The sequence below is a fragment of the Mesoplodon mirus genome (assembly GCF_964341445.2).
Source record: "Mesoplodon mirus genome assembly, chromosome: 5".
Lineage (NCBI taxonomy): Eukaryota > Metazoa > Chordata > Mammalia > Artiodactyla > Ziphiidae > Mesoplodon > Mesoplodon mirus.
Window position 1 is genome coordinate 184,823,950 of NC_138980.1, and position 26,389 is coordinate 184,850,338.

Sequence of the window (26,389 nt, forward strand, 5' to 3'; positions counted from 1 at the left end):
GTGAACTCAAAGCACAATCTCATTCACAGACGACCAGTGGTAGCCTCCAGGAATGGTACAGCCGGCAACCCCGCTGGCTGGCTTCTGGCGCCTGCGCCGTGGGGCGTGGCTCCGTGGGCTGTAGCTCTAGCCACCCCATCGTGGGGGTGGGAGTGCTGGGAGCCCGCCCCGTCCCCCAGGCCCTGCCTCTGGGATGACTCTGTCCCTCACACACTTCTGCCCCCGGAGTCTGGCACTCACCTCCCAGAGCAGTTCTGCCATCGGCAAACCCGCACATTTATGCCACAGCGCTTGCACAGGTTTTGAAAGTGGACCGAATGCTCGCCTTTTGGCTAATACGATACTGGGAACATAATAACGAGTAGTGTTTTTCGTTCTTTCGTTTGCATCGTTAATAGTAACTTCAGCGGTGCTCGGGGCTGTGTGGGACAGAGAAGGTGCAGCCCAGCTTCAACCTAAAGAGTCAGGACCGCAGGTCACGAGGAGCGGGCCTCGGGGGGACCTCCTGCTTTCCCTGTCCTTGCGACTCTAAGATCCTGGACTTGCCTGGTGTCCAGAGCGTGAAACTTTTCAGGGAAATGAGAAATAGAAGCCCATCTTCGGCCAGTTTTGAGCAGGAGCAGAAACCAGAGGGGCTGAGAGAAAGGCACGTCACCCCAGGACCACGGTGGGGATGGGCGGGCTCAGCCTGCCTGTCCCTGGTTCCCAAAGGGTCGAGAAAACCGCATCCTCTCTCCCGGGGGCGGGCGGTCTGTTGGACAGCAGCACCTGTGACCCCTTCTCTGGCTCAGCACCCCGGCTTCCCCTGCTGCCTGGCCCGGCCGGAATCCCAGGTGAAGTCGGAAGCTGCTGCCCGCAATTCCGACTCAGACGAGACCTGAGAGCTGGGCAGAGCCTGGGGTCAGGTGTGGGGTCTCTGCAGCCAGGACGAGCACAGAGACTGGGTGGGGGGGGGAGGGAAGTCTGTGGCCAGATGGGCCATGGAGGTGTGTATGTGTAAGGCTCAGGGTGGGGGCTTTGCAGCCAAGAGGGGAGGACAGGGCCTGCGGTGGGCTCCTTGGCCAGCGCCAGGTACCACGGCAGTGAAACTAAAGGCCACGCTTCCCCCTGGAGCCCGGGCATCTGGACAGTTTGGGGCGGCTTGCTCCACTGGAGGGGGGCCTGGAGGATAGAGAGGGAGACCCCTGCACCCCAAGTCTCAGGACTAGAACCTCCCTGTCACCCCGGCCCCAGAACCTTCGGCTGAGCAAACTCCTGGTGAAGGCGGGGACGCGCCCTGTCTCCGAACCCACCCCTCCTGGCGCAGAGCCGGCCTGGTGGAGAGGAAGCAGCAGGTGTCCCGAGAAGAGAGACGAAGAGACCCTGGAAGAGGCTCTGAGGTCTGCAGCTTTCACCCAGGTAACCCGCGGAGGCCCCGGTCGGACGCAGGAAGATGGCCCGCCTCCAGCTGGAGTCGGAGCCCGGGTTGGGGCGCCGCCGCTCGCCCCCGGGAAGGCGTCCCAGCTGCGCACCGCGCCCAGGGCCCGGCACGGAGCCGCCTCCCCGCCTCTGGCCCACCCCAGCCAGGCGCTCGCCTCACCCTCCCACTGTCCCCCAAACTCTCGCGGGGCGGCCCCACTCCCCGCCCCACCCTGCTCCCCTCCTTGAGGCCCGAGCCCGGTCACCCCGGACCCCAGCGTTGGCCCGAGCGTCTCCGCAGAGAGGCCAGCGTCCAGCCGACCCAGCCGGGAGGCCCGTCCTCGCGCCCATCCGTCGACCCGCGTCCGGGGTCCCGGAGGGCCAGGTGGGACCGCACGGGCGACACCCCGCCCCGCGGAGCCGTGTGGCCCTGGGGCCAGCGCCGACCCGCCTTGTAAGGCAGGGTCCGCGCTCGGACGGCCTCAGTGCGCCTGGCAGCCCGGGAGGGAGGGGGCGGGGCGGAGCCGCCAAGAGAGTGCGGGGCGGGCCTGGGGGGCGGGTCCGAGAGGGGCCAGTGGGGGCTGGGGGCGGGTCCTGGGACGGGTCCTCCAATAGGAGCGCGGGGAGGGCAGGGCGTGGGGCGGACCGGGCGCGGAAACTGGGGGCCAGGGGGCGCGCCGGCGGGTCTGGGGGCGGGCCTGAGGCCGGGGGCGGAGCCGGCGGGCTGGGAGCTGCGGCGCGAGCGCAGGCCGGGTACCGGGTTGCTCGCGCGCGAGTCGCGGAGGCGCCGCCGCTGCAGTCGCCGCATCTCCGAGGTAAGGGGCAGCGGGGCTCCGTCCCGGGGCGCGGCGCGCAGGGCCACCTGCGCCTGCGGGCCGGGGCGCGCCACCCATTCCCGGCGCCCGCCCGCGCCCCTTCCCCGAGGCCCAGTGCGTCCGTGCGCCCCGCGCCCCGGAGCTGCCGGCTATCCGCGCGGCGCTCGGGCCCCCGTGGCTGCGTCCGGGCGCGGGTTTGGGGACGCGGGGGCGCGGGCTGGAGCGACCGGCGATGCAAAGGGCAGGTTTATAATTGGGCCCTAAATGAGGCTCCTCGGCCTTTCTTCGTGTCGGTGCGTAACGCGATAGAGGACTCCCCTCGCAGCCCCTTCCCTCTCCGTGTCCTGCTACATAAACACCGTTCACATGCCCAGGCCTGGGGTGGCGGCTGCCAGCGAGACTGCGGGACATTAGGGCTTAGAGGGTTTGAAATGAAGCCACTGTCATACAGCACGAATTTAAGGAGCCCCAGGGCCACAGAAAGGGCCGTTTGTGTCCAGGGGCCGAGAATGTACGTGATCCTTTGGCGAGAACTCGGCCGTCCCTCGGTCCGGCATTAACGTCGCCATATCGGTGCAGGTGAGAGGGTCAGGCCTACACTTTGCAAATCCAGAAGCATCCCCGGAGGGGTGTTCTGTTTTCTTATCGCATGTGGGCACATAACCCGGCAATCAAGATAAAGAGGTTGGCTGCCAGTGTATTTTTTCCACACGCCCCTGGGGACCAGTGCCCCGCCCTTGAAGGAGGATCCAGAGAAACCCTTTATTCTGCGGTTTCAGTTATGTAAATGAAGCCTTGAAATGAGGTGGGAAGAAAACCCTCCCTGTGACTGCTGTTTTGATAGGCGCTTTGTGCTCTGATGATGGGACACCTTTTAGGCTAAGCTGGCTATGCTGTCATCCGTCTGTGTGTTTACTGGCTAATTCATCTGACGTTTATAAACGATAAAAGACCTAGCTCCCACGGCCCCCCCCGCCACCACCTCCCAGGACTCCCCGTGGCCAATCTCTCAGGGAGGGTGCGCTGGGGGGGTGCTCCCCAGGGCCTGGGCCAGCCCCTGCCGCCTAGGAGGTGATCAGTAAACCCTGACCTGAACTCCAAGTGCCCTAGGACCACATCCGGGGATGGAGCAATGGGCCTGGGGAGGGAGAGCTTGGAGCCGGCAGGAAATGGGGGGAGGGGCGGGGGCCATGGGACAGGCGCCTTGCGAGTGCCCTAAACTGGACTCCATGACCCCTTCTCTGGTACCAGCCCCTGTTCCCACCACGTGGTTGGAATCCCAGGGCTCAGTGATGAGTGATGGGGGAAGGGGGTGCTGGTGAATTGCCTGGGGGCATCTGCAGAATGCGTGCCACACAAGGGTATGTGTGTTTTCCTGGGGAAGGGGCCTTCGTGATTTCCAGAAGGATCTGTGACTCAGAAAGGTACCCTAATTTATGTACTACATTAAAAAATTCTTCTCCATCTTTTTGGAATGACGAAGTGATGGAGATTAGTGGGAGCTGTGTTGGCCGAATTCTTATCTCCTCGGTGTTGTTTGGCTGATCTTCGTGAACCCGTTGAAGTTGCAATAAATAAGCTGTTTTAACTGTATACAAGGTTATAGATGCTCATTGTGGGAAATGTGCAAATCACAGGAGAGTTTCGTGAAGAAAATTAAAATCACTCGTCACTGATTGAGGATTAAGAGAAATCTTTGAGCAGCCAAACTGTCCTCTGGGGCTGCGTCCTCGTGGCTTCCCTCCCTGGTGGGCAGTGGAGCCGCTCCCTGCAGAAGAGGCTGAGAATTAGAAGCTTCCTCAGGGAGAGGCTTGCTGGCTTAGCGCCAGGGCTATTTATAGCTGGTGATGTTGCTGTGAGGCCAGAGGAGCACGTACAGGAGCCGCCATCCGGGGCCACTGGGGCCACGAGGCACAGCCCCCACTGCACCTTGAAGTATCAGGGCCTCCCTGGGTCGGGAGGTCTGTGCCCTGGGCCCAGCCTGGCACCATCTGGAAACCACCCCAGACCGAGGGTGCCGGGCACTGTGCAGAGGCCACCTGAGCCCCAAACCCTGGACCAGGCGGATGCTGGGATTAGGCAGGAGAATCGACACACGCCCAACTCCTGCTGCTTGAGCAGCAGGTGTTTCCTGGGAAGGAAGGTGGGGAGCTGCCTGGGGGGTGCCCAGCGGCATCTGGGGCTCAGACGTGGTCTCCGGCGCCCCGCTCTTCAGCCCCTCCTCGGGAGACCAGCCCCCTCTTGGGGTGGGGAGGTAACCATGGTGTCACAACCCATGGAACCCCCAAGCTTGGCACCCCCAGTCCACAGCATCCCCGCCACAAGTCCCAGCTCAGCAGAGTCTCTTCAGAGGGGGAACGTCCTCAGTGGCATCCACATGGCAGTTCCTGGAAATGGCTTTGATTGGCCCTGCTGGGGTGACAGGGGAGGGTGCGGGTTCTGTGATCTGCAGCCCCCAAGAAGGGCATATGGGGGAAGGGCCGCTCCCCACAGGGACGTGGCATGCTGTCTCCAAATCTCGTTTGCTGACAGGGAAGCAAGACTGTTTTGCGCTTGCAGATTTCCCCTTTAACTGTACGGGATGTGCAGTGACGTGCAGTGAAGCTCAATTGTAATTTAATGTCTAAATGTCCAAATGTAGGACCTTCCTTGGTGAAGAAATGTAACAAGTCTTTCACAGGGTGTGAGGAAATGATGGTGTTCTGACTTTGGTACCAAACCCAAGTGTCTTCTGCGACCCCCCATTAGCTGGGGGTGTGTGTGAGCTTACCCTCGGGAGAGCACATTCATGGCCACTTTTCCTTTTCTTAATTAGATTTGTGAAAAGGAAGGACTGGCCCTTACCTTTTTTCAAGCCTAAAAGTTAAGAACACCTGGAGCCCTTTCCTGCCCATCGCCTTGTGTCCCACAGAACAGTGTCCCCGTGTGTCCCCCTGTGTCCCCAGCATGTCCCATGTCCAGTTGTCCCAGCACAACCTCCCCTCTTTGGGCCACAGTCCCAAGGTCTCATCCTGTAACCCTGTTGCACCCATTTGTTCAACAGACATCAGGTGCCAGGTGAGCCCGGCCAGGTCAGCCCCGGGAAGCTCTCGCTCCAGCGGGAATGTCACAAAAGCCAGCATCCTCCGGGGGCCTCGTTCAGGCCTCACGCTCCCACTGCCTCTGGGCGCGGGGGGCCACGGGCCTCGGAGCCTGGGAGGAGCCCCCAGCACCAAGCTGCCTTCCTGGGAAGGCGGTTCCCGCAGCTCATCTGGGCCTCGTCTGCCCGGCCCTGGCCCTGCTGGCTGCTCGGCCCCCAGGCCTCCAGAGGTCCCGGGCCGCTCCTTCTTCCTCCTGCCAGGGGTTGTGGCTGCCCCCCAGCCCGTTCCTGGGGAGGGACTCTGCTTTTGCTGTGGTTTTACTCCCTGCGCCTGTTTCCCGCCCCCCCTCCGGTTTAGTGTTTAACCTTCCTGCCTCACAGCACGTGCTCTGCGATGCTGGCGCGTTTCGGGCAGTACCGCGTGGAGCCGGTGCCTGCTGCGTTCCGTGAGCCCCTCACCGTCCGCTGATCCCTTGTGTGGGCCACGGGCCTTGGGGTTATTTCCATTCTCTGGCGTGGCTGCCTGGAGCCCCCCTGCGTGTTCCTCGGAGAACACGTGCGAATGTTTCTGCTGGGCCCTCGGCGCCCCGTCTTAGCCGATGGTACCGGCGGCTCCCCGGAGTTGAAGCCCCTTGACGGCCGCGCTCCACAGCCGCCGGCAGTGGGCAGGGCGCAGTGGCCTCTTGGCGGGTGGCCTTCTGGAGGGTGCGTGCCAGAGCCTGCGTTTCAGGCTAAGGTAACGAAGCCAGGCGTCCCCGCCAGTGACTGGGTGTCTGGATGTGCTGGGCCTCCTCGAGTCCCTTGCCCGTTTCTCTAGAGCTGTCTTTTTCTGGTTGATCCACAGGGTTCTTTCTAGATTCTGGAGACGGCAATGTGTGTTGCATGTAAGAGACACCTTCTCTGCCCACAGCTGTCTTTTCAATCCTTAGTGATATCTTCTGATGAATGGAAGTTCTGAGTTTTAATCTGGTGCCATTTAAGAATCTTTTCCTTTAGGGTTAGTGGTTTTTGTGTCCTGTGTAGAGTCTTTCCCACCCAGGACATCAGATACTCTCAAACATCCCCTTCCTGAGGCTTAATGATTTTGCCTTTCCTGCTTCAATCTGTACCTGAATTAATTTCCATTTTTCTCCATGTGTCTGTTCAGTCAGCCCATCTCCTTTTGTTGAAAAAGTTTTCTTCCCCGCTTTTCCTTTGTTGTCCACACTGTCTCTGCACCTGTGCGGGTGGATTGGAGGCTCTCTTCTGCCCAGTGGTTTATTTTCTGTCCTTGTACCAAGACCACACACCACACTGGCTTCATTTCCAGAACTTTCCATCAAGTCTCGAAACCGCTGGGCAAACCCTCCACCTGTTCTCCCTTCAAGATCGCTGGTTAATTCATGGTTTTTTGCCTTTTTGTGTATATTTTACAGTCAGCTTGTCTCACTACCCAGACATAAAAAGTGTTAGAATTTTTATTTGGATTAAATTAAAACTGTGGATGAATTTAGGGACAATTGACCTCTTTGTATTTCAGACTTAACCCATGTTCATAATATCACTGTTCTTTCAATAATGCTTCATAGTCTCTGTGTGGACGGTCTTACACATCTTTTGTTAAATGTATTCCTAGGTAATTCATATTTCCTCACTTTTTTTTAAATGGTATATTTCTAAATACCTTTTATTGTCTGGTTTTGCTGCTACATGGAAATAGATTTTTGTATGTTGACCATGTATCCAGAAACCTTGCTAAACTCACGTTGATTCTAATAGTTTTCCTGGGATCCCTTTGGATTTTGTGTGTACACAGTCATAGAAACTGCAAATAATGCCAGTTTTATTTCTTCCTTTCTACGTTTATATATTTATTTCCTTTCCGTATCTTACCACACTGACACAGTGAGTAGAAGTGGTGATAGGCAAGCGTCTTTCTCTTACTCCAGTTTGAAAGGAAAATTTTTCAGTATTCAAAGTGTGATGATTTTGTAGCTTTTTGTAGGTACCCATTATCAAATTAAGGAATTTATTTCCTTTTCTAATTTGCTCAGAATTTTTACGGTGAATAAATGCTGAAATCCATCAAGTGCTTTGGCTGCATTTATTAAGATGATAATATGATTTTGGTTCTGTGTTGTGTTATGTGGTGAATTATATTAAGTTAATGTTAAATGAACCTTGCACTCCTGGCATAAACCAAACTTGATTGTAAGGTATTGATCCTTTTTATCTATTACTGGATTCAGTTTGTTAATATTTTGTTTAGGGTTTTTGTATCTGTGTTTGTAAGTGAGATTGGCATCCATTTTTCTTTTCTTGTAACGCCCTTATCAGGTTTTGGTACCAGGATTATTTTAGCCAGACTGAGTCGGGTGGGGTGTTTCATCTTTTACTCTTCTCTGGAAGAATTTGTGTAAGACTGACAGTATTTCTTCTTTCGGTATAAGGAAGAATCTGCTGGTAAAGTCATCCAGGCCTGGGGTTTTCTTTGTGAGAAGGTTTTAAATAAGAATTCAAATCCTCAATAATTATAAGAATTAATAATAGATACAAGAGCAATGATAAGAATATATTTCTTCTTGTTACTGTTTGGTAAAATGGCTTTTGTTTTGTTTTTAGGAATTTGTCTGTTTCATTTAAATTATCAAACATGTTGGTCCAGAATTGTTTATAATATTCTCTTATTATATTTTAATCCCTTAATATCTGTCGAGCTTGTAGGGATGTCCTCATTTTCCATCTGATATGGGATATTTTGACCTTCTCTTTTTTTTACTTGATTAGCGTCCCCAGTATTTATCAATTTTATCAGTGTTTTCAAGGCATTAAGTTTTGATGTCGTTGGTCCTCTGTATTATAGATTTGTTTTCTACTTTATTAATTTGTACTTTTATCTTCATTGTTTCTAACACCTTTGTCCTTAATTTGCTGAGGTTTTTTTCCTAACTTCCTGGATGGCAGCTTACCTCACATATGATGGTGTACCCACATACCATTTTCCTATGTGTGTACACCATACACATGCACATGTGTATGTACATGTGTGCACACACACACGTTTCCGCCATGTCTAGCTGTTTTCTTTTGGGTATTTCTGATCCACGAGTTCTTTAACCTGCTCTGCTGTGAATCCCATCCACTGAGTTCTGAATTTTAGTTATTGTGTGTTTGTTTTACGGTTAGAATTTCCAAGGTGTTCTTTTTTCAGATCTGCTACCTGCATTCTTACAGGCCCCATTCTTGGCTGGAATTCCTCACCTTGTTCTTTTTCTTCTTTGCACACGGCGCGCACTGCCCATTTCTTCTCTGCACACGGTGCACGTAGTTACTTTAAACTCAATGTCTGATCCAGCTCCAGTAACTGGAGCCTCTCGTCGTTTCTGCTTCCTGTTGTTTCTGCAAGTTCTTGGCACTTGTTCCCCCTCTTGGGCCTGGTTATTTTTTTTATCATCATATGTGGATATTGTGTTTTTCCGTCTCCAACGGTCGTCTCCTCCTCAGGAGTGCTTGTGTGTGTCCTGCCGCTGTTTGGGGCACCAGCGCTCCAGATCCCCGCATCCACGCTGGGGGTAGAGGGGAGCCGGCCTGACCGCCCCTGACTCCCAGGCGCCCGTCCGCCCACCCCCAGGGCAGGGCTGGTCTGTTCAGGGTGCCCTGCCCTCCCGGGTGGGGGGCCTGGGGCTTTTCAGTCCCCGTGGTTGGTGGGAAGCCTCCCAGCTGTCTGGCACGGGGTGGGTGGGGAGTGAGGGCTGGGCTGCAGACCACTGCGGAGACCCTCGGGCTGCCTCCAGCTTTGCGCTTCACACCTGCGCCGGCTGATCTCTTCGGCTGCTTGGGGCCAGGAGAGGCTTTGCGGCCTGCAGGCGACACTGCCGCCCACCTGCCAGCCGTCAGACCCAGGCAGCGGCCCTTCCCCGCAGGCCCCTCTGCTCTTCCTGGCCCTGCGGTTGGCTTCCCCGGGCCCCGGCCTGCCCCCCACGCTGTGGGCTCCGTGGGGTCTCGGGCGGCCTGAGAGGCCTGGCCCCAGGACCTGCCGTGCGGGCACGTGGTGACCGCAGGGCGCCTGTCGTCGGGGAGAGGCCAGGCCATCCGCGGGCAGCTCCACGTTCCTGGAGCTAACAGACTTCCTGTTGAGGGTCTCACGTGCACGCCAACTCGAGGCCGGACCCCGTCTGCGGGGAGGGGCCTCTGCCCGCTATCGCCCCTGGGTTCTGTGCCGCCGCCCAGGCTTCACTCCTCTGGGCCTTTGCAGGCGCTTTTCTCCGGGGCAGGGACCCCCTTCTGGTGTCCCTGCTGTGTGCGGGTCCTGCGGCCGCTGTGACAAAGGACCACAGACTTTTGACTGAAAACTACAGAAATATGTCCTCTCCCAGTTCTGAGGCCAGACTCCCAGTCCGAGATTGAGGTGTCGCAGGGCCGTGCTCCCTCCAGAGGCACCAGGGAGGGTCCCTCCTGCCTCTTCCAGCTCCCGGGGCTCCGGGCATCCCTGGGCTTATGGCGACGTCCCTCCCGTCTTGGCCTCCGTCTTCACGTGGCTTCTCTGTCTGTGTGTCTCCTCTTCCGTCCCTTGTAAGGACACCTGTCAATGGACTTAGGGCCACCCTGGTCCAGAGTGGACCCATCTCGAGATCCTTAGCTTGATGACGTCTGCAGAGACCCTTCTTCCAAACGAGGCTCCTCCACCTTGCGAGGACGTGGACACACCTGGCTCGGGAACACCATTCACCCACTACACGTGCCCTGCACAGGGTCCGCCCGACCGCAGGTTGGCTGCAGATGCCGTGTTCTTGGATTTTGTAAGAAACTTGCTGACAAACAGTAGAGACCGGCTCTGGGACCGGGGGACTGAGGCCCAGGACATGGTTCCTGGGAGGCCAAGGGGTCCCAACGGAGTGAGTCCCCCAAAAAGCCCCAGCTTCGTGGTGACCCAGAGAAGCTCCTGCTGTCCGCATCAGTTCTTCTGAGGGGCAGGGGTGGCAAACCTGTCCTGGCCCCTTCCTCCCCCCCGCCCCCGTCCCCTCCCCCGCCAGCCCGACCAGCAGGAGCCCCCAGGCCCGCGGGTGCGGCTCCCGCAAGATGGCCACGGCCCCCAGGAAGGCGCCCGCTCAGCCACCCACCTTCTTCCCTCTCGTCCCAGAGAAACCGCGTTTGACTTGGGCGCAGGGGACAGTGTGGCTGTGACTGTGGTTCCCAGGCTGCCCCGAGGGATGGCCTAGCCTCAGTGCAGGAGGTCCCAACCCCACGGGCCTTTCCGGGCCTACGGCCTGAAGCATGTGACCCGGGACCTGAGTGGCATCCTGCTCGGACGGTGCGGCCGCTCGCCCCGTGCTGTCGGGGCCCCTGCAGGGACCGTGGAAGGCAGCGCCGAGCCGGCAGGGCTGCGTCCACGCCTGAGGCTCCGGGACCGTCTGCTCTGCGGGGCAGGCACTCAGAGGCCGCTTTGTGCCCGCCTGGGAGGCCCCGCTGCCTGGGACGAGTGGTCATTCACATCGAGTGTCGGGCAGCCGAGCTGTGGTGGCCGTATTATGACTAAAATGTGGACAGTTGCCAAAGGGCTGTGTCGTGTTCCAGTGGACTCTGAAAGAAAGAGCCAGAGCTGCGGGCCGGCGGCCCAGACGGTGCGCAGCCCCGACGCCTCTGTTCCCCTCGGGCTGTTCCCTCGGAGGCTGTGCCTCTTCCAGGGGCTGCACCGAGGGCGAAGCTGGACCCCGACCCTGGGGGCCTAAGCCCTGGTGGACAGAGGGGAGCAGGGGGAGGCGACGGCATCCATCCCCCGGCTTCTGGCCGCTTGGTCTTTTGCATTTTCTGTCCTAACCCTCACCCGCCCACCTCATCTTGGCTGCACGGGTACAGCGCGCCCACCCGGCAGGGGTCAAGGAGGTTCTCCCCGGGACCAGCTGACCAGGCGCCCTGGCCTCCTGTGCGGCCCCGGAGCAACTTGGGACTTATCTGGGGGCTGCTGCTGTTATTCCCTCGCCCCCTCCGTGCGCCATCAGTCCTGGGACTGGGCCCGGTGGGCTGAGCCGTCCAAAGGGGCTGGGCTGCCCTGGGAGGCGCCTGCTTGCCCTGCACTCTCTCCTCCTCTCCTTCCCGCACTTGGCACAGAGCCTCTGGGTTGCCTCTGCGCGTCCAGCGGCATCCGGCGAGGGGCGTTCTGTGCCCAGGCCCCTGCACGGCCGAGGTCAGGTGCGCTCAGCAGACTGTCAGCCCGGTGGGCGTCAGGAGCTCCGTCGAGGTCCAAGGAGGGCTAGTTTGTCAGATGCTCGGGAACCTGGCATTTCCAGGGCCCGTGCGGTTCTTGCGCAGAAGCGGGGTCTCAGCTGGACCCCGGGCCTCGGGGGCACATCAGCGGGCGCAGCCACGGCCCAGGGACTTGGGCTCTCGGCCCTGGTGGAGGGTGCCGCCCCTGGGCCCGGCTTGCTGTAGACATCTGGAGGGTGCTGGCACCACGCCGGCCCTGAGAACGCAGGAGGGTGGCACGTGGGGTGGGCCGACGGGGCCGAGGACCAGGAGCTCGAGAGCCCAGGGCTCCCACCGCGGCTCGTGCCTCCAGAAGGTTCCTTCTGGCGTCCGCTGTCCCGGGAGCCCTTTCCCACCTGCGGGCCGGTCTCCCGGTCCCGAGCAGCCTCTAGGACGAGGTCGGGGACAAGAACCCCAGTCGAGCTCTAGCGCGTCGTCAGCGACACCCCCAGGGCATCCCGGCGGCCACAGAGCGCTGAGGCCTCTGGATCCCCCGGCTCTCCGACCCTTCAAGTAGGGGGCTCGCCAGTGGGGCTGATGTGTTGCGGGGAGGTTCCGGACTTGGGGTGCGATGCCCGGTGACCCGGCAGAGCCCGTGGTGGGGTTCGGGCGCCGTGACCCGAGTTTCCCCCGGGTCAGTTTCCCGCCGGCCCAGCTCGCTCGGCGTGAGGTGGAGCCGGGTTCCGAGTTCCGGGAGGTTTGGCGTCAAGGAGGCCGGCGGGACGGGGCCTGAGGCCTGAGCAGCGCCCCCGCAGGGCCTGGGAGGCGGGGAGTCCCCTGTGCGGGTCCCAGCCCCCAGACATGCGCATCCCCTGGCCCGCATCCTGCCCCCAGAAGCACGCCCCCCCAGACCCCCCACCCGAGGGCCGGCAGCTTTCCCAGGCCGCCCTCCAGCGAGCCTTGGCCATCCTGGTGCACTCAACACCCGCCTGGGGCTTCGGGCCCAGAGGACCAGGGAGGTGGAATGGGCCCCGGGGGCTGGAAGGCACCTGGATCCCAAGGGGCAAGATGCTTGAGGCCTGGTCCGATGCAGGAAGTGCCTGCAGGTAGGGTGTACATATGGGCAGCGTGAGGAGGGGCATTGGGAACGAGAGGCTGAGAGTTGGTCTGGGGGGCCCGGGGGTGGAGGTGCGTTCACACCTGCGGGAGCAGGAACACACACTCCACCTGTGGTCTCAGTGCACACCTGTGTTCTGCTCGAGGAGGGGGAGCCAGGGGAGGCGGAGCTGCTGTTGCCTTTAAAACAACACGTGGCCCAGCTCACATGCACACGTGGCCCAGCTCACATGCACACGTGGCCCAGCTCACATGCACACGTGGCCCAGCTCACATGCACACCTGGCCCAGCTCACATGCACACCTGGCTCAGCTCACATGCACACTTGGCCCAGCTCACATGTACACCTGGCCCAGCTCACATGCACACCTGGCCCAGCTCACATGCACACCTGGCTCAGCTCACATGCACACTTGGCCCAGCTCACATGTACACCTGGCCCAGCTCACATGCACACCTGGCCCAGCTCACAGGCACACGTGGCCCAGCTCACATGTACACGTGGCCCAGCTCACATGCACACCTGGCCCAGCTCACATGCACACTTGGCCCTGCTCACATTTACACGTGGCCCAGCTCACATGCACAAGTGGCCCAGCTCACATGCACACCTGGCTCAGCTCACATGCACACTTGGCCCTGCTCACATGCACACGTGGCCCAGCTCACATGCACACCTGGCTCAGCTCACATGCACACTTGGCCCAGCTCACATGTACACCTGGCCCAGCTCACATGCACACCTGGCCCAGCTCACATGCACACTTGGCCCAGCTCACATGCACACTTGGCCCTGCTCACATTTACACGTGGCCCAGCTCACATGCACATGTGGCCCAGCTCACATGCACACCTGGCCCAGCTCACATTTACACGTGGCCCTGCTCACATGCACACGTGGCCCAGCTCACATGTACACGTGGCCCAGCTCACATGCACACCTGGCCCAGCTCACATGCACACTTGGCCCTGCTCACATTTACACGTGGCCCAGCTCACATGCACATGTGGCCCAGCTCACATGCACACCTGGCTCAGCTCACATGCACACTTGGCCCTGCTCACATGCACACGTGGCCCAGCTCACAGGCACACCTGCCCCAGCTCACATTTACACGTGGCTCAGCTCACATGCACACCTGGCCCAGCTCACATGCACACGTGGCCCAGCTCACATTTACACGTGGCCCTGCTCACATGCACACCTGGCCCAGCTCACATGCACACCTGGCCCAGCTCACATGCACACTTGGCCCAGCTCACAGGCACACCTGCCCCAGCTCACATTTACACGTGGCTCAGCTCACATGCACACCTGGCCCAGCTCACATGCACACGTGGCCCAGCTCACATTTACACGTGGCCCTGCTCACATGCACACCTGGCCCAGCTCACATGCACACCTGGCCCAGCTCACATTTACACCTGGCTCAGCTCACATGCACACCTGTCTCAGCTCACATGCACACCTGGCTCAACTCACATGCACCCTTGGCCCTGCTCACATGCACACCTGGCCCAGCTCACATTTACACGTGGCTCAGCTCACATGCACACCTGGCTCAGCTCACATGCACACCTGGCCCTGCTCACATGCACACCTGGCCCAGCTCACATTTACACGTGGCTCAGCTCACATGCACACCTGGCCCTGCTCACATGCACACCTGGCTCAGCTCACATGCACACCTGGCTCAGCTCACAGACACACCTGGCCCATCTCACAGGCACACCTGGCCCAGCTCACATGCACACCTGGCCCTGCTCACAGGCACACCTGGCTCAGCTCACATGCACACCTGGCTCAGCTCACAGACACACCTGGCCCATCTCACAGGCACACCTGGCTCAGCTCACAGACACACCTGGCCCATCTCACAGGCACACCTGGCCCAGCTCACAGACACACCTGGCCCATCTCACATGCACACCTGGCCCATCTCAAAGGCATACCTGGCCCAGCCCACCGGCACACCTGGCCCTGCTCACAGGCACACCTGGCCCATCTCACATGCACACCTGGCCCATCTCAAAGGCACACCTGGCCCAGCTCACAGGCACACCTGGCCCAGCTCACAGGCACACCTGGCTCAGCTCACGTACACACCTGGCCCATCTCACAGGCACACCTGGCCCAGCTCACAGACACACCTGGCCCATCTCACATGCACACCTGGCCCATCTCAAAGGCATACCTGGCCCAGCCCACCGGCACACCTGGCCCAGCTCACAGGCACACCTGGCCCATCTCACATGCACACCTGGCCCATCTCAAAGGCACACCTGGCCCAGCTCACAGGCACACCTGGCCCAGCTCACAGTCAACCTGGCTCAGCTCACATACACACCTGCTCCATCTCACAGGCACACCTGGCTCAGCTCACAGGCACACCTGGCACAGCTCACATGCACACCTGCCCCATCTCACAGGCACACCTGGCTCAGCTCACAGGCACACCTGGCACAGCTCACAGGCACACCTGGCTCAGCTCACAGGCACACCTGCCCCATCTCACAGGCACACCTGGCTCAGCTCACAGGCACACCTGGCTCAGCTCACAGGCACACCTGGCCCAGCTCACAGGCACACCTGGCCCAGCTCACTGGCACACCTGGCCCATCTCACAGGCACACCTGCCCCATCTCACAGGCACACCTGGCTCAGCTCACATGCACACCTGGCCCATCTCACAGGCACACCTGGTCCTGTTGCAGGCACATTGCTAACATGGATTCCCAGCCCTCCTGGCTGGGGGCACTGTGTGCTGATGTCACGCAGAAGCTGTGACTGTGGCAGATAAGGGTCTGTCCTGGGTCACCTTTTCTACAGGTTTTGCTTCAGATAGTCACGTCTTAAGGGCGTTGCCCGGGAGAATCATTCTGGAGACACAGGCCTCGTGGCACCTTTTTGGGGCGCGGACAGCCTGTGAGGGGCTGGTGGGCCAGGGGGTCACGTGGTGTCTGAAGACAGCTGGGCCCCCATGGTGGGTGGTCCCTGGAGCCTGGTGGACACTCTGGGGCCGGCTTCCCCAGGTCCGCTCGTCCTGCATCTCCTTCCACTCTGGTCTGTGAGTCCACCTGGCAGCTGCCTTGCCCTCTCCACACCCTCATTTGAAAATGCAAATCCGGTCATGCCGTCCATCCCCACACCCACCGTGAACCCTCATCAGCTCCCAGCTCCGGAGCCCGCGGGGTCAGCCGTGCCTCAGCAGGGCCTGGCCAGGGGACACTCACACAGTGTTCTCTCCACCTCACCTGCCCACCCCCGTTCCTCCTACCCCTGGCCCGGGCCCCACCCCGTGGACCAGCGGCTGACAAGCCTCACGTGGAGGGAGCCGGGCCTCCTGTTTGCCACGTCCACGGCCGGCCACAGCGACGCCTGGCCACGGGGCGCAGCCCTCACGTGGATGCCGTTTGTCCTCGATGGCTCCAACACCGGCTGTGTCGTTTCTGCTCCCCGCACCGTCCTGCTTCTCCCCACAGCAGGAAGTCACCTTGGAGAGCTTCCCATCTGCATGTAGGGTCTCACTCCTGTTAGTTTTGTTAAAGTAATTTTCAAGTTACTTTATTAAGCTACAAACGTGGAGCCCAGGACGGAGAGCTGGGTCCTGGGGCTCATCACCACATCCCCAGTCATGTCCACCCTGCCCTGAGCCCCTGGTGTCCTGGACCATCCTCACCAGCCACTGTGCCTTCTTGAGCTGCACTGCCTTTTCTGTTTGGGGAACTTGTAGGTCCTGAGTTCAGCAGGGCCCTGCTCGGGACCCCCACAATGCCAGGTTGCCTACTGCCCCCCGCTGACCACTAGCCGTGACTCTGGGGGTGGGCATTGGTGCTGAGCTCCCGGCTCCCCAGAGCTGCTGGAGGTGGAGGTGTCTTCTCAGCCCCGTGGGGACCCGGGCCCAGCTTTGGGCATTCACTGGGCTCCTGACGCCATCAGCCACCCCCCAACGTGAGCCCCCCCTACCCTGGGCGCAGGCCGCAGCCCCGCTCGGCCCTCGGAGTCTCCACAGACCCCTGCTCTCGCCTGGGGCTTCCCTCTTCTACTAGCGGTCTGTTCGGCCCGCTGGACCCTAGTCAGCAGACTGGGCCCTGAGGTGGGCGCAGCAGCGTGACCGGTTCTGGATCCCTTCCCCGAGGATGGTGTCACCCCACTGATGCCCGGGAAGGTGTCACTCAGGGAGCCCCCAGAGCAGGAGGGTCCTGAGTCCCCCAGGAGGCTGGCTCGTGCCCCACCGTGCTGGAGGCTTTGACTGTCGGGGACTTGGCGGCCAGGGCGCCAGGGCTGGAGGGGCCTCGCCGTGTTCTGCAGCAGATGGACACTTTGTCCCGGGGTCGCACAGTTGCTGGCGGGCCACAGCCCCTGTCCGCGGGCAGCGGGGGCCTTGGGCATCTGCCCGCAAAAGCAGGTGACCTCTTGTTGCTTCCTCCCAGTAGCATGGCTGACAGCAGGCCCAAGCCCCCCAAGCCCGCCAACAAGACGCCCCCCAAGTCCCCAGGGGACCCCGCAAAGGACAGGACAGCCAAGAGGCTGTCACTGGAGTCGGAGGGCGCCAGCGAGGGCGCGGCCGCCGCGGGCCCGGAGCTCAGCGCCCTGGAGGAGGCCTTCCGGAGGTTTGCGGTGCACGGGGACACCAGGGCCACCGGGAAGGAGATGCATGGCAAGAACTGGTCCAAGCTGTGCAGGGACTGCCAGGTGATCGACGGCAGGAACGTGACCGTCACCGATGTGGACATCGTCTTCAGCAAGATCAAGTACGTGTGCGCCTGGGACCAGGGGGGTGGGAGCGGGGCTCTGCGTTCTCTCGGGCAGCCAGGAGGGCGACGCCTCAGGACACTCTCCCTGCCCGGAAGAAGATGCCCGGGAGTTTGAACCAGAACAGGCCCCAGTGGGGCCGGGAGCCCAGGTCAGGGACGTGCCGCAGCCGCCTGCCGCAGCCTGAGGGGTCTCAAGTGGCAGAGCCCGGCCCGTGGGGGGCTGCTGGGGGCCGGGGGCACGAGTCCGGGAGGTGGGCGTCTGTGGCGCCGCTCCCCTCAGCTCTGGGGGACGTTCGCGTGTGAAGAAGAGCGGGGATGACGAACGGTGGGCGCCGTGTGCTTGTCCGTGTGTGTGTCTGCACGCGTGTGCACACGGGCTCGGGCGTGTGGTCCGGGCGTCGATAGGCCCCCTCCCCCTTCTCCCGCCCTTCACACCCCGGGACCACACCTTGAGGACAGCAACAGCATCTCCGAGGCATCACACAGACACGCACACACGCGCACGTGCATGCCCACACGTGTAGAACTCAGGTCTCCACTCTGCTGGTCACGGCTCACCCGGAGGACAGATGCCCTGGACAGGCCTTGGAGACCGCGTGTGCAGGAGGCACGGGCAGTGGAGGCACACGGGCCCTTGTGCCCCCTGGGAAAGGGAGCCCCATCTGGTCCCCGTCCCGCTCTGGAGGGCAGGACACTGCTCAGACACTCAGGGAGGAGGCTTGGCCCCTGGCGCCCAGGCACTGCGGGGGCCCCACCTCAGAGCCTGGCTGCTCTGGGCCCCAGGGTCTCTGCCTCGGCTCGTCGCGGGAAGTGGGCGGCTGCAGCCCCGGTCCGGCGAGGGGTCGTGGTCAAGACACGGTCAAGACCAGTCTGTGGCTACTCCCCCTCTGCCCTCCTGGACCTGAACTCCCTGTGGGGTCCCTGTGACCTGTGTCCCACTTGGGAGAGCCTGTTCTGGGGGAGGGTCCCCCAGACCTCCCAGCTGTGCAGCGGGGGACCTTGCCCTTGGGAACGGAGAGGGAGACAGTGCTCCCTGGGGGGTCCTGGGGGGGTGGTGCCCTGAGTCGGGTCGTGGGGTCCTGCAGGACAGGCTGGGAGCCACACCTGGGGGACCAGGTCTGAGGAGTGTGGGGCGCGGTGGGGACGCGCGCGTCCCGGCGTGCGGGTCGTGGGACCGCGGCCGCTCCAGGTGGCAGCCGTGGCAGAAGCGCCGCAGCTCGCGGGAGCCGTGGGCGCGGAACCACACGGGTCGCTGACTGCCGATGGCTGTTTCTGTTTGGGGCGGTTGCCATGACTCTGCAGCCCTGCCGCCAGCCCGGTATCTGCAGCCTCTGTTTAGGCGGGTCGTCATGGCAGCGCTTGTTTGTTTGGATGTTGCTATGTGTTAAGTTTTAAACACGGTTCTTGCAGCTCTTCCCCAGGCCTCGACTGAAGACTGCCGTCTCCGGGACCAGGGCTTCCCCCGGCCCCGTGCCCGCCCCCCCCACCCCCCAGCCCCAGGGCGGAAGGAATTAACTCAGGACCCCGTTCCCATAAGCACGAGTGTCACCCCAACAGTCCCGCCGGGGGCCCGTGGGCCGCAGGGTCCCCTGCGTGTGTGCCCAGGTGGGAAGGCCGGGGAGGCGGATGGCGGCTCTGCTGGCCCTTCCTGGCCCCCACTCGCCGGCTTTCTGGCCAACGGTGGCGTTGCCCGTGACTCTGGAGCCCTGTCTGGGCTGCAGGTTAGGAGGACGCACGCCGGGGCGGGGGACGCGGCCCATTCTTGCTGCACGGGCTGCGGAGGGAACCGTCTGAAGCGCAGAGCTTGGCGCATCGGTGCAGAGACCCAGGCCACGCGGGATGCCTGCGGGAGCGGTGGGCAGGGCAGAGCCGGGTGCGCTGTGCAGTCCCAGACACGCCAGCGGGGCCCAGCGCCTGCTCGGTGCCTGGCGCCCGGGCCTGCCCTGCCCTGCCCTGCCCTGCCCCTCCCTGCAGGCTGGTGGGTGAGGCTGTGGCATTCGGGGCCCTGACCCCAGCACGTGCTTCCAGCTGTGGCGTTGGGGGTCTCACAGTGTCCTCCGCGGGGGCCTCTCCTGGCCGCCCGAGGCTGTGCAGGGCATCCAGCAGCTTCTGCCCTGGCCTCCTTGGGGCCTGCCTGGCGTGTCTACAGAGGGCCAAGGCTTGTGGGGGCAGGAATCGGGCAAGTCCGTCCATGCTGGCTCCTCAAACCGCTGATATTGGTGTTGGACGCCAGTGCACACAGGCCTTTTGATGACCTTCCCCAAACATCCAGAAGTGGTTTCAACGACCTCAGGTGCATCTGTCCCCAGAACCCGTCCCTGAGCCTCCAGCCTGCGTTAGGCCCTCGCGAGGTCGGGAGGAACTTAGGATGCTCTTCCCTGCTTGGGGGGCAGCTGACTGTCGGGGTCACAGGTGCCCTTCAGGCGGCCGGCCTGGAGGCCGCCAGACCTGGGTGTGAGCAGCCTCCTTCCAGGTTGCCAGCAGCGTGGTCCCTGGGGCCCAGGAGCAGGGGGCTGGCATCTGCCCGCTCCCAAGGCCTGGTACCAGACGTGTGGGCAGCTGCCACATCACACTGCATCCTCACCCTGCATCCAGGTCCTCCAGACAGCGCTCCCGTGGCCACCCGCACAGCCCCGCTGGCCCAGGGTCTGATGGGAATATCCCGGGGGCTCCCTCCTCTGGCCCTCGTTGGTGCCTTAGCCTCCCCCTCCAGACCCCACTTCCTGCTCTCTGGACGGGTCACCCAGGTCCCAGCTTCTGCTGCTCAGGGGAGCCTGGGAGTCGGCTTTCTCCAGCCCCCAAGTGGCATGTTATCTGTGGTCCAGAGGGGGCCCCTTGCTCCGTCCTAGGACATGTTAGCCAAAGTCCAGCGGCCTTCATGACGCTGGCCCTGGAGACACAGACCTCTGTCCTCGGAGGGCTGTGCTGCCCCCCCCCCCGCCCAGATCCCTGGCCACCGAGTGTCCCTGGTGACCTTCGGGAGTGGCCGGGCTCAGCCCTCTGCCTGCCCTGCGTTTGGCCTGGAGGTCTGGGGACACAGGGCCTGGGAAGCACAACCCATGGGGCCTCGTGTGTGACCAGTGACCCCATTACTGCTGGACCAGCTTTCCAGCAGAACAACGGCCTTCTGAGCAGGGCACTGGTTGGCCCCAGTGCTGAGCCGGGAGGAGGGGGTTTGGTGGGGGGACCCTCTCCGGTTCTGTGCACTCGGGAGAACAGGCTCCCTGTGTGTGCGGAGCCGTGTAAAGTGATCACGTGTCTCCAGGGAAGAGGCTGGCAGTGTCATTCGAGAACTCCCCAGGGACTGTTCCCAGCGGGGGCCGCGGGGCCCCCTGGGGAAAGCTCCCTGCCAGCCCAGACCAGGCTCTGAGACCCTGTCTGGCGGTCACGGTGGGGACATGTGGGGACACCCGGCCCCGCCAGGTGGAGCAGGCAGGTCAGCGCCCTGGGCCCGCACGTCCACTCGATCTGAATGCGGCCTCTGACGGAGGCCCCGTCGGCCATGCCCCGCCCCCAGCCCGAGTGACTCACACTGGTGGTGCCTGGTGCCCCAGCGGCCGGTCACCAGGCTGGCAGGCAGGCCTGGCGTCCGTGAATAGAGACAGGAGCGCCTTGGACAACCCAGGACAAACAAGTGGGGCCCCACGACCGTCGTGGGTCAGCGACCAGCAGGGATGGCAGGTTCCCCGCCCCAACAAGGCCAGGACCACGCTGCCCGGGACAGCTGGGCCAAGGGATCCCCCCAGCCCGGCCCACGGACCTCAGAGCCGCTGTGGTGTCGCAGCCAGGCTTTGAGGGGTGGAACCCACCGCCGGACACGGGGGCTCTGATGAGGCCTGCGGTCCAGGTGCCCCTCCCGACAGCCGTCCAGGCCTCTCGGGCTCCGCTCCCCACCCGCCCACATGGCCTCGCTGGCGGCACGACTTGGTCGTCCTCCCCGTGGCCCCTGCGGCTGTGTCCTCCCTCCACTGTCTCCCCGACCCCGGGGTGGCCGGTCAGCACGTCCCGTGTCCTCAGACTCACGTGTCAAGTGCCTGTGAGTCCCGGCATGCGCAGGGGACGTCCTGAGGCATGTTTATCGCTTACCGCTGGGCTGTTGGAGTTCTGGTGACTGAACAGAACCACGAATAGGAGAGTGATACACACAGGTTTACGTGCGAGTGAGACCCAGGAGGGGTCAGGGGCTGTGCATGGGCTGCCGGCCCACCTTCTGGGGGTTGCTGCCGCCTGCACCCTTCCACACCGTGGTGTCCTTTTATCTGGTTTACTTACTTCCGCTGTCCCAGTGGGTGTGTGGCAGGGCCGCATCCCGGTTTAACCTGATTTCCCTGGTGCCCAGTGACGTGGAGCGTCCTTCACGGGCTGGTTTGCACTTGTAGATCTTTGACAAAGTGTCCGGTTCAAATATTTGCCCAACTTTTTTTTTTTCTCTTTCTTGCGGTACACGGGCCTCTCACTGTTGTGGCCTCTCCCGTTGCGGAGCACAGGCTCCGGACGCGCAGGCCCAGCGACCATGGCTCACGGGCCCAGCCGCTCCGCAGCATGTGGGATCTTCCTGGACCGGGGCACGAACCCGTGTCCCCTGCATCGGCAGGCGGACTCTCAACCACTGCGCCACCAGGGAAACCCTGCCCAACTTTTTACATTGGGTTTTTTCTTGTTGTTGAGGTATAAGAGTTCTTTGTGTGTTTCAGATACAAGTCCTTTATCAGATTTTCTCCATCTGTGGCTTGTCTTTTACTTCTCTTAACAGTATCTCTTGAAGAGCATGGTTTTAAAATTTTTGGTCAAGTCCAATTCATTGTTTTTCTTTTATGGACTGTTTTTGGGGGGTCATTCCTGAGAAAATCTTTGCCTAAGCCAAGGTCACGAAGAGTTTCATTTGGATGCTTATCCAGAAGCTGGATGGTTCGGGGTCTGTGATAAATGCAGGACTGTGGTCCAGTTGAGTTAAACTTGTAGACGGCGTGGGGCACAGGCCAGGCCCTCTCCTCTGTGCGCAGCCTCCAGCCGCTGAAAGGACAGTTCCACCTCCATTCACTGGCTTTTGCAACCTTGTCAAAAACCCTTACATGTGGCCTGTTTCTGACTGTCCTGCGGCCGCTCTGCGGCCGTGCCTGTGGCTTTGCGGCCGGTGCTGACGTGGGGGCAGCCCCCTCCCACTCTGCCCTCCCCTCTCCAGCCGGTCCCCTGGGTGCCGTCAGCTGCGCTGTCTCGAGCCCTTGGCTTCTGCAGGCAGCCTTTCTGTTGGTCCCCGGGGCACCTCCCCCCACTCCTCTTACTGTAGAACATTGAGAACCTCACCGGATGGATTCGCTGGGGAAGATCCAAGGTGGCATAAGTGCTTTTCAGTTAAAACTCATAGAGACCAAGAGCCAGTCTAGAGCCATTTTGAAATTGCGAGAATGGACTTCCCTGGTGGCGCAGTGGTTGGGAATCCGCCTGCCGATGCGGGGGACATGGGTTCGAGCCCTGGTCTGGGAAGATCCCACATGCCGCGGAGCAGCTGGGCCTGTGCGCCACAACTACTGAGCCTGCGCGCCTGGAGCCCGTGCTCCACAATGGGGGAGGCCACTGCAGTGAGAAGCCCACGCACCTCAACCAAGAGTAGTCCCCGCTCGCCACCGCAACTAGAGAAAGCCCGTGCGAAGCAACGCAGCCAAAAAGGGAGGGAGGGAGGAGAAAGAAATTGCGAGAATGACCTACCAGATCCCGGGCGGCCGTGGGATGCCTCCGGATGAGGAGCTGCTCCCGGGTCCCGGCTGTGCCCCAGCGCGCCCAGTGCTGGTCAGGCCCCGGCCATGGGGAGGCGGCCCCCAATCCTGTCCCCGAGTGGGGACCGTGCCCCCCACACCCTGGCGACCCCGCGCAGGCCGGTGGCCCCAGCCAGGACTGCAGCTGCCTTGTGCCGTGGGATCTGACGTGCTTTTCACCCTTTCCCTCTGATGAAGGCGACACGCTCGCCCACTTTAGCACCAGACCAGGATGTGTTGGTGTCCAGTCGTTCATGAAGGACGTGCTTCCTGTCAACTTCACTCCAGGACGATTTGTATTTGCTGCCATTGCCGACGGCAGCCGACTATTGGGTGTAACGCCGCAGACCAGGGCGGGGCAGGGCACGTTCTGTGTTTTAATGGATGACTCGCTCTGGGCTGTGGGAAAGAGGTGGGGTGAGGGGTCCCCTGATGTCACCGAGGCCCTGGGTGGGGTGCGGGTCCCAGCCCAGTGACTGCTCAGCGCCTCCTCCCCGTGGGGGTGCCTGGGCCCGGTGGGCGCCCCCTGAGCCCCCTCTCCCTGCAGGGGCAAGTCCTGCAGGACCATCTCATTCGAGCAGTTCAAGGAAGCACTGGAGGAGCTGGCCAAGAAGAGATTCAAAGACAAGAGCGGAGAAGAGGCCGTCCGGGAGGTGCACAGGCTCATCGAGGGCAAGGCCCCCATCATCTCGGGGGTGACGGTGAGTTCGGTGCGCGGGTCTCGGGAAGGAGGCAGAAGCGTGGCTCCCGGGCACCGGCGGCCCCCGTCCACGGTCTGGGCCCCTGGGCTGGACTCGCCCTGGCGGCTTCCCTGACCTCGTTCCCCGCTCTCTTGCAGAAAGCCATCTCCTCGCCCACCGTGTCGCGGCTCACGGATACCACCAAGTTCACGGGCTCCCACAAGGAGCGCTTCGACCCGTCGGGCAGGGGCAAGGGCAGGGCGGGCCGCGTGGACCTGGTGGACGAGTCGGGCTACGTGCCGGGCTACAAGCATGCGGGCACCTACGACCAGAAGGTGCAGGGGGGCAAGTAGCCGGCGGGGCCTCCTCCCGTCGCCCAGTCCCCCACCGCCTCACACTTCGTTACATTCCTGTGCTTGCAGGCAGAACTCGGACCCGGGGCGGGGCGGGGCGGCCGCGGAGGCTCCAGGCCCGCCTCCCTCCCACCCGGGCCCGCACCCCCGCCACCCCAGCTTTGGCCCCGACTCACCTTTCCTAACACACCTGCCTCGTGCCCGCCAGGAAGTGGGCAGATGGCCCTTTCCAAAGTGTCTCCCGGGTCCAGACCACACCGGCCACTGGTTTGCAGCAAAGGGGGCGTTTTAAAGGAGCTGGTGGGCAGACCCTCACGGGGCAGTGTTGACCCACAAGCGCCAAGGCACCAACCAGCAGCCCCAGTAAAGCGGAGGGAGCCCCGGACAGGGCGCCGCGGGGCCTGGCGAGCCGCACGGAGGTGTGGGAGGCGGGGCTCACAGGTGGAGCCTGACAAGAAGGTGGGGACAGTCCCGTCTCGGGGCAGAGGGCCCGGCCCCGCGTGAACGTCCCACGGATGACGCGCGCTCGCAGCCCTGCGTGGCCCTCGTCACCCCGCGTGTCCCCTCGGCCGCGCGGGGAGGCGGGGCTCAGGCCGCAGGGCGCGGCTCACGAGGAGAGACGCGGGACGAGCGTGGGCCGCGGCCCCTCCACCCCATCAGCTCTCTCCTCCCCCAGGTCCTCTTGGTCGGAACAACCCAGCTGATCCCGACGTCCCAGCGCAGGTCCTGGAGAGGAAGGACTTAGGCCACGGTTGCCAGGTGTGTGTGCAGGGGGCCCTGGGTCAGGGTCGGGGGGGCCCGGGCGCCACCTCGCGCCACCACATGGCGGGCCTGCTGACGGGCTGGCGGGTGTCCGCACGGCCAGCGCCGTGGGCTCCGGCTTTCACTGAAGACCCACCCGCTCGGCCCTGCATTCTGAACTTGAAGTGCCCGGGGTGTCAGGGTGACTCTCAGGTCTGATGGAGTAAATCTTTTCAGAAGACCTCTGGGAAAAGGTGAGTGGGTGCGCTTGAGTCTCCAAGCCTCCTGGGGGCTTGCTCTATCTCACCTTCAGTGACAGGCTGGCTGGTCCATCTCAGGACAGAAGACTCAGCACTTGAACTTGATAAATGCCAGTTACATCATGTCATAGGTGATGTCATTGTTCCTTCTTCCGGGACACCTGTAGGACTCTGTGTCCTGGAAGCTCGCATTTTCACCACCGTAGATGTCTTCTTTCCACTGTCTGGTTCTTGGAGGATAATTTAGTCTTCAATCTCCTTGCAGTGCGGACATTGCTTCACTTTTCTTGGGGTGGGGGCAGTGTGGATGGGGTGGGAACAGATGGGGGACGGGGTTGGGGAGGGGCTCTGTCCGCACTGCGGACAGGTTAGGAGATCTGGGACCCCCCCTGCTTCCATGGCGACCACGGCCTGTGAATCTTGGCCATGGTCGTGTCGGGGGCCTGGAGGTGACGATGACCTTACGGGTCATCCCAGCACCAAACACAGACTCTGGAGCCCCAGGGAGGCTGGAAAACAAGATGCAGGAACCAAAATGGGGCAAAAAGTGGACCCAGGCACCATCATGCCCCAAACGGCTAATTTCCTGAGCCCGACGCCAGCGGTCTGCCCTATAGTGAAATCAGGATGTCCCAGAGGAGGTGGCACCAGGACAGGGCACGGAGGGAGAAGGCGGCTGTTCCCAGGGTGGGCAGGGGCACAAGATGGCCCCAGGGCCCCGGCCCAGGAAATAGCCTGGAAAACACTGAGCAGTGAGAAATGAGCCCAGAAACCTGAGAGTGTGTGCAGCTGTGGCGAGTGGTGTGTGCTGTGTGCTGTGTGTCTGTGTGGCGTGTGTGATTGTGTGTGTGTGTGTGGTGTGTGTATTTGTGGCGACGTGTGTGGCATGTGTCTGTGGCATGTGCGGATTGTGTGTTTTGTGTGTGTGTGGTGTGTGTGTGTGTGTGGTGTGTGTACGTGCCTGCGTGTGTGGCGTGTGCTGTGTGTCCGCGTGCAGCAGCAGTGTGGAGCTGTGTCTCAGGACGGTTGGGGCAGGAGAGCCTGTCGCCTAGCGACCGGCAGGGTTCCGGTGGCCGTGGCGACGGGGGACCAGGCTCCTGGCAGAGGGCTGAACGCAGAGGAGCTGGCAGGACAAGCCAAGGCTGCAGTGGGAGGTGGAGCCTGACAAGAAGGTGGGGACAGTCCCGTCTCGGGGCAGAGGGCCCGGCCCCGCGTGAACGTCCCACGGATGACGCGCGCTCGCAGCCCTGCGTGGCCCTCGTCACCCCGCGTG

The 26,389-nt window shown here is 61.8% G+C and overlaps 1 protein-coding gene across 5 annotated transcripts; it reads left to right on the plus strand.

The window, feature by feature from the left end:
- Positions 1 to 534: 534 nt before the first annotated feature.
- On the plus strand, positions 535 to 24,789 carry LOC309805033 (tubulin polymerization-promoting protein). 5 transcript variants are annotated; one of them, XM_082622850.1, is made up of 4 exons: positions 535 to 1,398; positions 17,006 to 17,326; positions 23,630 to 23,783; positions 23,921 to 24,784. In XM_082622850.1, exons 2-4 carry the CDS (start codon positions 17,010 to 17,012, stop codon positions 24,113 to 24,115), a joined length of 666 nt encoding a protein of 221 aa, XP_082478976.1. In that variant the 5' UTR covers positions 535 to 1,398; positions 17,006 to 17,009; the 3' UTR covers positions 24,116 to 24,784. The 5 variants fall into 5 exon arrangements, with proteins under 5 accessions (XP_082478976.1, XP_082478975.1, XP_082478974.1 ...); XM_082622849.1 differs by having other exon boundaries at positions 17,009 to 17,326; XM_082622848.1 differs by lacking the exon at positions 535 to 1,398 and adding an exon at positions 2,107 to 2,213.
- Positions 24,790 to 26,389: the final 1,600 nt, after the last annotated feature.

Excerpts from the sequence above, each read along its gene's own strand:
- LOC309805033 (XM_082622846.1), top strand. The coding sequence starts at position 12,316 with ATGCGCATCCCCTGGCCCGCATCCTGCCCCCAGAAGCACGCCCCCCCA. Across the intron at positions 17,327-23,629 it reads ATCGTCTTCAGCAAGATCAA|GGGCAAGTCCTGCAGGACCA; the intron begins GTACGTGTGCGC and ends CTCTCCCTGCAG. Across the intron at positions 23,784-23,920 it reads CCATCATCTCGGGGGTGACG|AAAGCCATCTCCTCGCCCAC; the intron begins GTGAGTTCGGTG and ends GCTCTCTTGCAG.